Source organism: Nothoprocta perdicaria, unplaced genomic scaffold (assembly GCF_003342845.1).
Source record: "Nothoprocta perdicaria isolate Ctin4 unplaced genomic scaffold, notPer1 scaffold_51, whole genome shotgun sequence".
Taxonomy (NCBI): domain Eukaryota; kingdom Metazoa; phylum Chordata; class Aves; order Tinamiformes; family Tinamidae; genus Nothoprocta; species Nothoprocta perdicaria.
The window spans coordinates 3,390,034-3,405,034 of NW_020455766.1; the positions used below are offsets into that span (position 1 = coordinate 3,390,034).

The following is a 15,001-nucleotide window of genomic DNA, read 5'->3' on the forward strand; positions in this document are numbered from 1 at the left end:
GTTCTGTATAGCTGAATTCAAGGGTTGCTTTGTCAGTTTTAAGCCTTATTTTCTCTCTTATACTAGTGTTTAAAATAGTATTTGGCAGCTTTTCATTTGTTACTTACACTTCCCAGGTGTTCAAAGTATTTAGCTTTCAGAATACAAATTGAATTGTTTATACATAACTTTAAAATGTCGATAATAGTGAGGAGTAGATTTCGGGAATGGCTGCCAAGTGTGTTAGGATAAAAGAAACTGCGGGATTGCACCTACAAAGGTGCCCGGCAAAGGTGACAACAGGCGGATGAGGTTTGCTGCTTGTCAGCTGACAGACCAGCTGAGAGCTGGGCTTGGGTGGTGTTTTTTAAGTGTTCCCTCTGCTGGTAGTCATCGCAAGTTTAAAGTAATGTTACTGGAGTTAGATCATCAGCTAATGGTTGTTTACTTGCCAGGACCTGTGTCGAAACCTGGAGATGCTCTGCCAAAATGCCTGACTCCCTTAAGCAAGGTTTACCTTAAAATCTCTTTTTTTTTTTCTTTTTTTTTTTTTTCTTTTTAATACAGATGAATTACCGGTACCTTGTGATGCCTGGGAGCAAGAGCTGTTTAATTTTGGAGCATTTGGGAGTTTTTCATTTGGCGTAAGAATTTCCTGCCTAGACACATTAGGTGCATTAGGGGCATTTCTTGCCAGCAAGTATAGTTTGTTTGTATAGAAATATGGATGGTCATTGGCATTTTGCCCTTTTATTTTAAACCTGACTTACTGGGGTTTTTTTGTTTGTTTGTTTTTTATTTGTTTTACACTATTCTTTAGTGTCTTCAAATGAAGAGTTCTATAYTTTGGACACTAAAATTAAGGAAAATAGAAAATCTGATTTAGTTCAACTTTGTGAAAGTTGCTGACTGCATTAATAGACTAAAGTTGTCTTATTGGCTTGATTAGTATGAGAATAACTTTACTGTAAAAGCAGGAAATACATGTTCCTTAGAAATAGTTGAGGGATTAAGGATGTAAAAGGTGACCTGGAATCAAGGAGAGAGAAATAAGAACTCTTGCTTTGAACTCTTGCATAGTGTTGAGAAAGGGACTTAATCTGAGTCTGGGACTATTTGTGAAGAGATACATCTGTATCTAATGTAGCTGGAGTGTGTGAGAAGCTCAGAAATGGGGCTGTTTTAATTAAAAGGAGYACCTGTCTGGGTTACTCTGGAAACTTTAGAAACAAATTATTAATATTGGTCTATGGAAATACTATACAGTATATGTTATCATATTTAAATGCCATTATCCCCCTGCCAGTCTCTCTCTGTACGTGAGAAAAAGCCATTTTGCACTGGCAAATTGCRCTATTGTAACGTGGAGATGCAGCCCTGTCAGGTGGGGCATCGTGCCCTGGGCGGGCATGGGGCACTGCAGCCAGGCATAGTGGTCACTGCCACCCTGCCGAGGACTCTGCAGTCCTTTTCCTGTGCTTAATTCCTTGTACAGTTCCGTATGGCAGCTGGGTGGCCGTGGTGAGCGYGTGGTGTTCGGCAGCAGTTTGCTGCTCCTTTGGCTCCTGTGCGTGGGCAGGGGCTGCTGTGGCGCCCGGTGCGCGCGGGCACCCCCTTGGCACCAGCGAGGAAAGGAGCAAGTCTGGGTATTTGGCTCGTGCTCTGACTCACCAAAGCGCAGTCCTATGTGGCTGCGCTCGTCGTTTCCCTCTTCGGTCCCTCTCTGAGATGGGAAGGGGAAGCCCGAGCCTCCTTCCAGAGGTGAAGCTGAAGCCTGGTCCCACCTAGGGGAGCGCGGCACTGTTTTTCAAGGAGTGTGTAGTGATTGCTGGCTCACCCTGCAAAGGTAAATGCTGCTAGTTAGAGAGATGGAGAAACAGTGTCTCACATTGCTTTGTATGTCTTCACCAGCAGCTGTTTTCTGTTGTGGATTTGTGATGCAGTAGATGGTGCTGAAGCAACACCRAGGCTCCCGAGATATCCACGCTCCGATGTGGAACCAGCTTTCCCGGTTCTCTGTCTTCAGGATATTCTTCTGAGACAGGAAATCAATGACTGTTAGTTTAAAATACATTAATAAATACATATATATTTCCATAGTTGCCTGTTTTGTTGTTGTTTTTTGCTTTGGAAGGTAAGCAGATCAGGTAGTACAAATGCAAACCAAACAAGTGCATTGGGTGCTTGAGTTCTCCATGCAGATAGTGGTGAAATTAAGTTGCTAGATGTCAGCAGTTTGTGAGCTGTTGCTCARTGTAGTAAAAACAAGCACTGAAAGATGGGTAGCAGTTTAGGAGCACTGTGCTGGTAACGGGTGTTATGGGCACACGGCCCTTGGGATTGTGTTTTCCTGTGTGAGCTCGTGGGAGAAATGTGTGGGCAGGGGATGTGTGCCAGGGACTGAGCAGGGACATCAAGATGTAACGTGAAAATAAGGTGCTGTGAGCAAGCCTTAGGAATCAGGTGATAGGAGCTATCCTTGATCCTCTGAACTTACTAGTGTCAAGGAGGGAAGTTGATGGTGCTGTTAGGATGCCGGCCAAGGACACAGTGACATCTGCTTGTGTGACATCTGCACGTCTGTTTCCTCCAACTGTGTGGATATGGGAAGTGGTAGATGCTTTATATCCCTTTAGTAAAGGTAAATAAGTCTGCCTTTTTATAAGGGATCCATTAATTTAATATTCAGGCCTGTGCTTAGGAATCTGCACGAGAGCAGGATAACTTCATCACTGCCAGGTGTCCAGCAAAGAATATTTCGTTGACTTTGAAGAAGAAATCTTGGGCCAGAAAATTCTTGGGCCAGAAAATGCTGTTCCTTACTCGCTTTGGTTTTGTGAGGTTGCTGCTTTGGGAAGCCCTCCTGGCAGTGCGAGGCGATGGGTGGGATGCAGCAGTGCTCTTCTCTGGGGCTGTGAACAGCAATAGGGAATTTGAGTGGTGCTCTCAGCCTGTGCAGAAGATCTCAGCCARTTGTACTGCTTTTAGGTATAAAGAAGAGCTGGACTTGGTGCATGTGCTTCTTGCATTTTCCTCCCCCTAATTAGAAGATCTTAAATGTTAAAAATGCTTTTTTTTTTCCCCTCCCACAAATCTCTCTTTCTCTCTTTCTTTTTTCTTCATCTGAGAGCGCCTTCTCGCTGCCTTTAGGAGCTGCCTATAAATGACTTTTTCAGATCATTTATATATGTGTGAACATAAATAGACACCCACGTGTTTCATATGGGAAATGGAAACAGGAGGAAAGAAATTACACGGTTTTCTAGGGTAACTTTTTCCACACTAATTCAGCATATGAGGGATATGATCTTGGGAGCAATGGAAAGTGACCTTCTCTCGTTCTGCTCTGCTTCCGCTGTGCTGTTTCAGTGTTCACTAAGCAAACTGTAAGGGAATTGGGATTGCCACATATAAGGACAATAGTTTTTGTCCACAGCCAAGTGCCTTATGAACAGGTCTCACAAATGAATTCTCTGTTTTTGACTTAAAAAATAAATAAATAAAAGAGGAGGTGGGGGGGAAGAGAATGGGGGAGGAAGAGGAGGCCCACATCCAGGTTCACTTTTCTTGTTTTCTTGATTGCATGAGAAAAAGCTAAATTCCTTCTTTGCTCATCAGCAAAAGTCACAATCACATGCATAGTTTTGAGGTTGCCTTATTGACGTTCATTCTGTCAGTTTTTCTTACTCTGTAACTTTATCTGCTTTTTACATTTATGAACAGCAATATGAAGATTAATGTAAAGGTTGTGATTCTTAGAGAATCCTTTGCTGAAATACTGTGTCCCTGCAACAGTCAGAACTTGGAGCTTATGACAGCAATTCTAGGTCATTATCTGTTTCAGCTAAAATCTGTGATTGGGAAGATAAGCAGAGAGGTTATTTTAAATGTTAGAAGTGCTAGTGGGAATAAATTAAACTTCATATTTTAAGAGACGTCTAAAAACTACTTTGACTCTTTACTATTGCAAATGACAGTTTGCTAGTGCAATTTGTAGAACTTTTCTAAACTTTTAAATGTTTTGCCTTTTTTATTTCTTTTCCCCTCATGCAGAAAGCTTTCAGTGCCAGTTAGATTCTGCCATAACTTTAGTCTCGACTCTCCCAGGTTTATGTTACCGTCAAGTGAATCTCCTTCTGCTTTTCTGTTAGAACCTAAATCTTACTGGATTTTTTTCATGTTTAGATACTTGATTAGATTACTTTTCACTCTTTGTATTTTTGTTTGTTTCTAGGTGTCCTTGGGTTTCATGGTGCAGTAACATGAATTATATTTTTAGATATTTGATGTCTTTAAATGTAAATGTTTTCAGACGTACGTCTGAAATTTGAATACTTTGCTAGAACATTCTTTTTGTTAGATCTGTTTTCATTATTTACCAGGCCTAGTGTTTATGATTTACTCTTTGTAAAAAGGTAGGAATATTTTTGTACTTGCTTTAAGTTAGCTTCTAAAAATACTGACAGGGCTACCATTGGGTTGACCTTAAAAGAAATATCCCTTCATCTGTTGATTCCACATTTAAAATATTTTACAATTATTTTATTTTATTTTTAATCCACAATACAATCAACATAAACAACAACATTATCCCAACCTAGTAAGAATGGCACATGACGTTATGCCAAGTGCCTTATGGGCATACCTGTCCACACATTTGCTTTTATTGCTTGCATATGTGGTTGTCTTCTGGCTGCAGATTTTTACTGATATTCAGTATTCACACTTAATGTCAGTTGATTTTTCTTCATTGCTTATTTTATTTTATTTTATTTTATTTTATTTTATTTTATTTTATTTTATTTTATTTTATTTTATTTTATTTTATTTTATTTTATTTTATTTTATTNATTTTATTTTATTTTATTTTATTTTATTTTATTTTATTTTATTTTATTTTATTTTATTTTATTTTATTTTATTTTATTTTATTTTATTTTATTTTTTCCCACGCTTGCTACTTTGGAAAGATAAAGCCAGAAGAATACTTCCTCTGTTCTGAGTTGAGTCACAAGGAAATATTGTACCCCATGCACAGGAAGATGTTGGAAATAGCTTATCAAACTCGAGACTTTCGTATGTCTATTTCAAAAAGAACAGTGGGTTTGTGTGTCCTTCAAACAGGTGACTTAATAAAAAGATTGGAAAAAATCTGAATGCAAGCAACCTGTGTTAAAATTGTGCTAGTCACTGTTAGGAGTGCTTTTCATTTCCAAATGAAGAAGAAAGAAAACAAAATGATGGAATATCATTTTTGTAAGAAAACAAAATGATGGAATATCATTCTGGATATTATTTATGTTAGTAGTTTATTTTTTTTTTTCAAATATAAGTATGCTATTTTAAAGATGATGCTTGTGAGTGCATGCCTTTATGCTTTGCTTTGTGCTTGTCAGAGTAAAGAAGTGGATCCTTTAGGGCTTGAAATGTGTGTAGTTAAATATCTGCCTTTCTCAAGGCACTTGGCATAGGATGCTCAACTTGATGAGTACAGGACTTGATGAATTTCTGTAGGAACAGCACTCTGTCTCCTTTCAAAAGTAAACTCCCAAAGCTTTCGTATTGCACTGTGTCAGATTTACTTTACATTACTGTGCATGGAGGAAAAAAAAACCCACATTCTTCCCTGCTTCTGCTTCCACATTTGAAACATAACTGGGGGTATATTTGACTTGTTGAGCTACGGATGTTTAGTCATAGGACTTTTCTGAGGTTAAAATGGAAATGGCATCATCATTTAATTCCTTTGTCATGTTACTTCATCCGTTGTGGTTTGAATTTTCGGCTGAAATGTTCTGTTCCTGCTCAGTAGCTAACGTTAGTAATTTATGTTAGTTGGCTTAAAGCTGCTGAGGTGCTGTAATTTTCCTGACCAGCAGAGAGACTTATTTGTCAAATGCTTCAGTTCTGGTGCTATAAACTAACCAAAATGTCTTTTTCTGGTCAGAAGGATTGTTGAGATATGGTAATAATGTGGCTTTGGAAATTGCTTGAGCAAATAACACCAATATTTTCCATGTAGAGTAGACAGCTTCAGATGTTTGTAGGTAAAGCTGTCTGATAGCAAAGATTCTGGTGGGCTGTTTCTCACGTGAAATAGCATCCAGACCTTATCTGTGTTGATATGTATATGAAACCAGTGAGGTCCAGTTCTTAATCAGCAGTTAAGCAATTAAATATGTCTGCCCAGTGTGCTGTGCTAGAGGCTAAATCTTGGATGGGCTGCCGTGTGGTTGCATGTGATAAACAGAGCCATGCTGAGGGGAAGTGACAAGATAAATATATATTAAAAAGGGGAAGAGAGGAWGACTTGGGAAAATTTAGTGATTGCCTTGCTGACTCAGTGCTTCATTTCCCAGTGCTGAGATGGGTGAGTCTTTGGAGAATATGCTGGGGTGGAATTTCATTGTTGGAGGAAAAGAAAATAGAGGCTTTCAAGAATAAGATCCATAGGGTGCCATAGGAGACAGGACTCTGAGTGTCTGAAATATGTTTTATGGTTTTGAATTCATATTTCCCTTGTTTAATGTAATTAGTTTAGATCTAGTTGTATCATCTTACTGGCAAAAATAGGACAGGTTTAGGRAAAAAAATCTTGTTTTGTTCAAATTCTGTGTTTGTTAACCTTGATGACATAAAGGATGAATGCAGGCTATAAGTTCAGTAACTCATATATGAAAGTGTCTCTGCAATCATTAACTGAACTACTTTGCAGAATATTCTGTGAAGATTTTTTTTTTTCCTGGAGTGCTTTCCTTTTACATGTATGTGATATCTATATTTTTTTTTTTTTTTTGCTTCCAGGTCTTGAGTACCTACTTAGAAAAGTTGTGAAAATGGGCAGAATTTTCCTGGATCACATTGGTGGCACTCGCCTGTTCTCCTGTGCAAACTGCGACACGATTCTGACCAATCGATCCGAGCTCATCTCTACTCGTTTTACAGGGGCCACAGGAAGAGCCTTCCTTTTTAACAAGGTTAGTAAGGAATCAGCAGCTGAAAGGGATCCACTGTTTGGTTTTGAAAAATAAGTTTGTGGGGTATGAGTCATCAGATGCCTTTTGGCTTAAAATGTAGGGCAATTACGATTRTTTTAAAGTTGCAGGTGTTTTTTCTATTACACTGTCTTTATAGTCAAGTTGGACATTGACTGTGAATGGTGAGCAATCCAAGCTTACCTGTGATACTAAAAGACTACAAAGGGGAATGGAAGTTTGGAGGCATTGTGCCAAACGCAGGCGTTTTTAACTTTTGGAGACTTGAGTCCTGATAGAGGAACCTCAAACTCACTGTAAGAATAGCTGTCATTTATCTAAGAATTTCAAAGCGTTTATGCTTCTTTCATGAATAAAAGATCTAGGTTATATTTTGTTGCATTTCTAAAACGTGATTATGTTAAAGGCATTTAAGCCAGTATAGGTGAGCATAGTCTCTTTTACAGGCAATAATGCCTGGATTCATATTTTTATATGAACACATAATTTCATATTCTTTATTGATCAGACTTGACTGAATTCAACTGATTAATGAAAATTTGGAAGTTGTGACTCTTAGTGAATTGTGGCATTGTTTTAATAAACCTTCAATGTAAACTTGTTGGTTAGACTCACTGAAAGACAGTGATCTCTGCTTTCTCCCAAGGCTTCTAACCGTGCCATCAGTGATGTGTTTTCTTCCTTTTTTTTTTTTTCTTGAAAGTCTATTTTGTTAGCTGATGTAGACATCAGTAATATCATCAGTTAACCATGCTTTGCTTTGGACTTTGCTGAAGCTTGTTGGTAGTATGTACGTGTAAGTGACAGGCTGCATAGCTATAAAAAGAGAGGCATAAATCAGACCTCTTATTCAATAAACATTCCAAACTGAAGTTCAATTTTTTTTTGTGTTAGTAAGTTTTAATTACAGAAGTTTGATACTCTGGTGCATATATCTGCACAAGAGCCTAATCTGAGGTGGAGAGAGCAGGTGCAGTCAGATGCAAAACTTAAAGCAGTAACTTAAAGCAGTATAATTCCATCCTTCAGAAACCTAATGTGTTTGACAGGTTGCATCTAGTTTGAACATCCACTTCTCAGCCAGTTACACATCTCAGCTCTGTGAGTTTGCTGCTAACCAAGTTAAGTATATTTTAAATTGCCAAGATAGCAAACAGATAAATGTGCATGTGTAGTGCCTACATTCTCAGCCACTCATTCCTCCCTTTTAGTAGATGATAATTTCAAAAGTGCTACAAGAATTTCCAGCAGTTCCCTTTTTTAATTCTGGTATCTAGAAATAAGCAGTCACATCACTTGCTAGTAATGGATGAGATAAACTGAAAGTGATGCAACATTGAGAAATTTATAAGTTATTTCACAAGTAATTTCTGACCCAATGTTGAGTGCAGTACTCTCACAACTTTTGTGGTAGTATCTCACGTCCCTTACTAGACAGTGAGGGCTCTGCATCCCTGTAAAGACCATCTTGAGAGTGTTGCCTTCCCAAGCAGGAGATCTTGGAGGCCTGCAGATTGTTATACCTCAGTTCTCAGTTTTTACGCAGTGCCTCATGCTCTTTACTTGGACATTTCTTTTAAAATATCGATAGTCATGCCCGCTGTCCTCAAGCTCTGTTCTGGGCAAACTAATCCTTTCTGTTTTCTCTTTCTCTGTGTGTCTTTATCAGGTGGTAAATCTGCAGTACAGTGAAGTTCAGGATCGGGTCATGCTCACTGGCCGCCACATGGTTCGAGATGTGAGCTGCAAGAACTGCAACAGCAAACTGGGCTGGATCTATGAGTTTGCCACGGAAGACAGCCAGCGCTACAAGGAGGGCCGCGTTATCCTGGAAAGAGCTTTGGTCCGAGAGAGCGAAGGCTTCGAGGAGCATGTTCCGTCCGACAATTCCTGAAGGGACTCGAGTCTCTTGGCAGGTTTTCTTCATTTGAAACTCAAAAATAATAAAAATCAACAAAAAATTCTACTTACATACACTGTCACCTTAGCATCAGAGTCGGATTCATGGACTACAGAGGGGGAAAGATTGTGAGAGAATATCAGATGGAACCTTCCTTTCTTTATTCCTTTTGTATTTTAATTTTCTTCCAGCAGCTGTTTGTAGAAAGAATGTTGTGCAGATGCTGTAACTTTCTGTCTTGCATTTGCATCTGTTAGATCTGAGATTGTATCTGCAGATACGATGGGCTAAAAGGAAAATATTGGGGAGGTTTCTTTTGTTAGAAATCAATGGTGTTTTTTTTAGTTTGCACAAACTGATGTCAGTATAAAGTTATTTTAAAACTACAGATGGTTTTTTAAAAGTACCTTCCAATTTTTGGCTTAATTTTTTTTCTTTTACCCAATCTTTTCACCTGATTTGATAGCTTAAGTGAAGAGATCCGAATTTGTGCCGAGTGCTAAAGGTTCAGTGTTGGTACAGCTTGGGCTGGCCCTTGTGCCATATTCTTGTTGAGGTTGATTGGTAGCACAGAGCCCATTACTTCTTGTCGTTCTTGACCCAAAGATGTCACCATTCCTCATTTATTTGTGAAGTCCCATTCACCATGTAAACTGGTGTTGATTGGAAACTATTTTTGAAATAGGGCAAAACTGCTTGGCTGTTTTTTCTTTTAACTGATGTAACTTATAAGCATAGTAATAATATAAAATAATAGTTGTCTGTTTAGTCTTGGGTTGTTTACGAATCAGAAGCTGTGTTTGTAATAATAGGGATCCACCGAGAAACTACTGTTTTAGTAGTATTTTTTTTCTTTTTTCATCTCTACTAATCTCATTAAGTAGACAAGGCAAATGCAAATCTTAATTCTTCTTCAAGGAGCTTTCTTTAAACCCAGAACTTCCTATGCTAAACACAGCTGCTGTGTAAAAGGAGAAGATTGCCAGCATGTTTGCTCATGCATCCAGTATGCAATCTGCATCTCTTGAAAAGATTAACTTAAACAGCTTGTTTTCAAATGCTGCTTCTGGTGTTGAAACTTATCTCGTTCAACCTTGTTGAACCTTTTCATTGTGATATTACAATTTTATCTTTCTGGGCAGCAGCACATGTAAGCCTAGTTGTAACCAGTGACTTGGATTCCTGCTTCCTTCKTGTAGAGGTCAGCTCTGTTTAAAATAGTGATCTTGCTTGCCTTTTAGCAGAAATGTTCTTCATTAACTTAACTCAAGGGTGCCCAAACACTTATTTCATTGTGTCTTAAGCCATAAGTTAAGATCTCAAGGGCTTCAATTATTTTGAATGTTAGCTATGTATGAGTCTGTATTAAAGATATGCATTTTTTTTCTTCTTTAGATAAATTATGGTTAACATAAAACAAGTTACTGAGAGACACATAAGAGAGAAACAAAATGATCTGGGCTCTGACCTTTCAGAATGACTTTTCTTCATTAGCCACAGCTCCATAATGAAAACTTAGAATGTGGAGGGTGACTGTGCAGAGGTGTTTCTTTGTTTATTTCTTAATTATTTTTGKTCGCCTAGTAGCGATTTGGACACCCCTGACTTGAATCTAATGCCTATTTAATGTAAAAGTAGCTTTACTATAGATTTGCCACATAGAAAGGAAACAAAGTAGATCACATACCAGAGCTGTGCTTGAATCAAGCTGCTTAAACAATAGTGTTCTTGTGCCTCAAATGAATCAGTTCTTGCACTGGGTACGGTAGAACCCCATTTTCTTGTACTTCTGTCCTTCCCAAACGCCAGAAGTCCCATTAGCATGGTCCTCTGCAGTACTCTTCTTGTACTTCTGACATTACAATACAATAAAGTATGTTTTGTCCTGGATTGGTATCTGCTGTTCTTTTTCAGTTATTTTGTTCGCACGGAGCCTGCCAACTGGCTGACATAACCTGTCCCTTTCTCTCAAGTGATTAAATAATTGAGTTTCTACAGTACAGTGGGGAGCTGTGGATGTTCTCTTTGAATAGGTGGCTAAAGGGTCAAAAAGTGTAGTGCTGTTTTTGGAAGATGCTAAGTACAACTTCATGTGTAACACTAGGGCACTTTACCCCTCCTAAACAGGAAAATAGAGAGGAAAATGCTCACTTAATGGAATGCTAGGTGCCAAACTTCTTTCTCTGTCTTTACAAAAACAGCAAAGTAAACAAAAGTTCAGCTTCTGCAAGAAATGTGAAATTTTAGCTTCTCAAATGGCTTGGGGGCTGAGAATTAGTATTTCTGGAACTCTGACAGCTCCTCTTTGCGTGTACGCACAAGAGAAGTCTGTTAGGGAGAAGCCCTCTGCACTGATATCTTATCAACCTCTTCAAGAAGAGCTTGAAGTATCAGCATATTGCTATATTGCTGTAATACTGGTTTGTAATATTCAGATATTATGCAGATTATTATTCAGATTTGCATTGACCTCTTCATTTTGGTAGAACTTTGGGCTGTGAGATGTTGGAGATGAACATCTCTGAAGCCTGTGATATAAAGAACACTTCTAATGTGAATTCACTGAAAAGCTATCACGGAATCACAGACTGATTGAGGTTGGAAGGGACCTCTAGAGATCATCTAGTCCAAGCCCCCTGCTCCAGCAGGGGCACCCAGAGCATGGGACACAGGGCGGCAGCCAGGCGGGTTTGGAAGATCTTCAGGGAAGGAGACTCCACAACCTCCTTGTACAGCCTGTCCCAGGGCTCTGTCACTCTCACAGTAAAGAAGTTCTTCCTCACTGTCAGCCTGGAGAAAGTCCACAGCAGCTTTAGAATGCATTTGAGTAGACTTTGGGTTGCTTTTTTTAGGTTATGTGCTCTTCCCTTCCCTGTTACCTTGAATAGTTCTGTGGGAGAGTTCAACCTCTCGAATTTTGACTGCTCCTCCCTGAGACACTGTGGGTGAGTACAGATAACTTATCTGTATGGGCAAGACAGTTAGTTACAGCACAGCTAATGAACGGAGCAGAAATTGCTATTTGGCTTTTGATATTATTGTCTAGTAGAGCAATAGCCTTGGATTCCCAAACAAGGACTGGCTGGCACAGCAAAACGTGCCAACGACATGAACCTGGGTGTGGGATGTGATAGTCTGTCTGGGCTCTCTGGGGCAAAGGAGGGGGCAGTGAGGGGGCAGGAGGGGGCAGCATATGGTATTAGATGAATGTAATGAATTAGATGAATTGTGCTGTTGAACTTCAGCTTGGACTTATTGTTTTTGCCCCTAGTATCTCTTTAAAGAYAACTTTATCCCGTGCTGAGATGTCCTACTGAAGTTACTGTGTAGCTGTGGTTATTGTCCTGAACTGGGTTCTTAAACTGATGCACAAAGAGCTGAAAGATGCAGTCGAGATATTTGTTTTATTTCTGGGCAGAGGTGGGTGCTGGGTGGTGACTACACCAAGTTAGCACCACTTCTCTTACCCCCTGTTCTGCATTTATTCCAACAATTTCTGGGACTATTTCACACACATCTTTTTTTGGTTACATTCTGGTTGTGCAATGTATCGGTTTTGTGCTTGCACTTTAGTGTCTAATTATGGTGCTAGTAACCTTATTATCATATTATTCTCCCCTAACTGAATAATGAGATGACGATGAGTTTATATGTTAATAAGCTTTAATGAGCTATAGGTCATCTTAAGTTGAATGTGTCTTTGTAGTGTCGACTCATCACATTCTTTCGTGGATTGTGGTTTCCTTATCATTCCCTTAGAACTGGTTATTCTCTGCTTTACTGATTTATATATTTTTTTTTGACACCCCCCTTGCTGTCCTTGATTCTGATGAACTGTTTGCAGAATTCCCATGATCTCGTTCCAACAACTATGGTCATCTGTCACAGGCTTGTTCTTACAGGGCAAACCTGTCTCTTCAGCTTTCTGCTAGAGCTGTAGGAAATAAAGCCAGCAGATCACCAAGGAACAGATAGGAGGAGCTGATGACACTGCAGCTCAGGACACAGTTGCTGGGTATAAGGAAGAGGGTGAGTGGGGAAATTAAAGAATTGACCCTGGGAAAGGCCAGCTGATTAATTAACCTCCTTTAAAAGAAATCTCAGCAATGAGTTTGCAATAGTAGTTTACAAAACTAAGAAATACTGTATTGCATTTCCTCACTTGAGCAAAACAAAAGATTCATCAGCAGAGCCAAAACAGCCTGGTTTCCTCTGGATCTTGAGAGGCTTTTATGGATTCCCTGATGCTTAAAAGGTGAAATATTTGAAACTTTTTTTTTTTTCCTTGGGGCACTATTTATAATTTCTCTCCTATCCAGGGGCTGTTTTTACAAAACTTTAAACAAGCCATTTTGAAGATCCTCTCTCCATCAGTTGTGGTTAAAATTGCTCAATAGCTTCTAAAGATCATTTGAAGTGGTGGGAAAGAGTATGACCTGATTGGCAATATTCCCTTGTAAACCTTGCTTTTTCTTGGAAATCTGAATCACCGGCCGAAGAAAACAAGTTCCTGTCTGTATTGTCATCTTGCAGTGGAGCATATTTATGGCCTGAGTCTCTCAAATGACATATTTGTCTGAGAGCATATTTTTTATTTTTTTTCAGCTCTAATGCACGACTATTACTTGGCAGAGAAATTCAACAGCTTCTCATGTGCCTGATTTTCAGTGTGAGGCTGTTCTGGGTCTCATTGTTACCCTCCTCACCACATCTCCCTGGTAAAAGGATTTCTGGTAGATGTAGGAGATTATAGGAGGAGAAGTCTGACCTTTGCCTTCCAGCCTTCTGCCATTTACTATTCGGGCTGTTCTTATTTGAGTGGATTTCTGATATGCTGGTGGAAACTGCCTGCAGTCCAATTCCAGCCTCTCGCTGGTAAAGGTCATTCTGAATGGTTATTCGTGGCCTAACCATCTCTCATCTTCAACACGAATTGGAGGGTTATTATTTGGGAACTGAACACCCTTGCTTGGGTTGAGGTGAYGTGGAGGGAGAGCTCACACGCCCAATTTACAGGGCACTGTTGTATTCCATAGATGCTATTTGCATCTGATGTTATTGTGGAGGCCATCTGCTGAGACTTGCACTGCAGCTCCGTGCTTTAGAAAAAGAGGTGACTGCAGAACAGCAATCTATGCCTCTTAAATCTGGATTTTCTTGGACGAGCTGAAATACCCAGAGCTTGCCCAGGTTATGCAGGTTACTGTCTGCCTTTGTATTCTGCTCAGCTCTGAGGGATTTCTGTGTCTAGTTTGACAGGGTCCAGAGACTGCACTTGTAACTGCAAAAATAAACCWTGGCACCTCTCTAAAAGGTGACCAGGCTATATACAAGGAAAGGAAGGCTGCGAAATAGAAAGCCAAATAAAATATTTCTATGTCAGAAGGCTGAAAGAGAAACTGCTGGTAGTCTGTTCTGGGATTGTGTGGAGGGGATGCATGGAAAAGGACACTCTGTCAGAGGTTTTGTACTTAATTTCTGGCAGGTTTGAAGCTCAGATACTCATCTGTGCTCCAGGTATTTTGGGTAAGGTGGTATTTGCTCTCAGTCAGTACTTGCTTCTCTGCTTTCTCTACCACTTTTCTCCTTGCTCCCTGCAGTCCTGTTGTGCTTCCCTCCTCCCTGCTGCCGTCTGCGCCTCTCCCTCTTCTCCCTCACGGCGCTGTCCCCTCACCGCCCTGCTCCTCGCATCCCTGCCGGGTTTTCAGCAGGTGACCGAGTGGCTCCCGGCAAGGCGGCAGAGGYGGCGCTTCACCCGTGCCAGGCCCTGCTCGCCGCTAGCGGCGCCTCGCCGCTGCCCGGGACGGYGCTGCCGGCACCGTGGCCTTGAGCTCGCCCCGAGAGGGAGAGCGCCCCRGTTCTGCCCCTGTGATTCGCAGGGCGGTCGCGCAAGCAGCGGGGCTGGCAGGCTGCCGGAGGCGACGGGAAGGCCGCTGAGGCCTCCTTACGCCGGTGTCACCGCCGAAAACAGCTTGTGGCCTCTGTCACCTCCGTGCTGCTTGGGCAGCTGGGGAAGCACRAAGAACACAAGCGAGATGATCTTGTTGTGCTCTGTGCCACGGCTCCCCCGGCACACAGGAGAGGCGGGGAGGGAGCAGGCCTTGCTCATCTGTCCTGCCTTCAGGAA

General features: G+C 40.5%; 1 protein-coding gene across 1 annotated transcript; it reads left to right on the top strand.

Moving 5' to 3' along the window:
• The first annotated feature begins 318 nt into the window (after positions 1-318).
• On the top strand, positions 319-10,663 carry YPEL5 (yippee like 5). Its single transcript, XM_026048068.1, has 3 exons — positions 319-490; positions 6,784-6,956; positions 8,644-10,663. Exons 1-3 carry the CDS (start codon positions 469-471, stop codon positions 8,866-8,868), a joined length of 420 nt encoding a protein of 139 aa, XP_025903853.1. The 5' UTR covers positions 319-468; the 3' UTR covers positions 8,869-10,663.
• Positions 10,664-15,001: the final 4,338 nt, after the last annotated feature.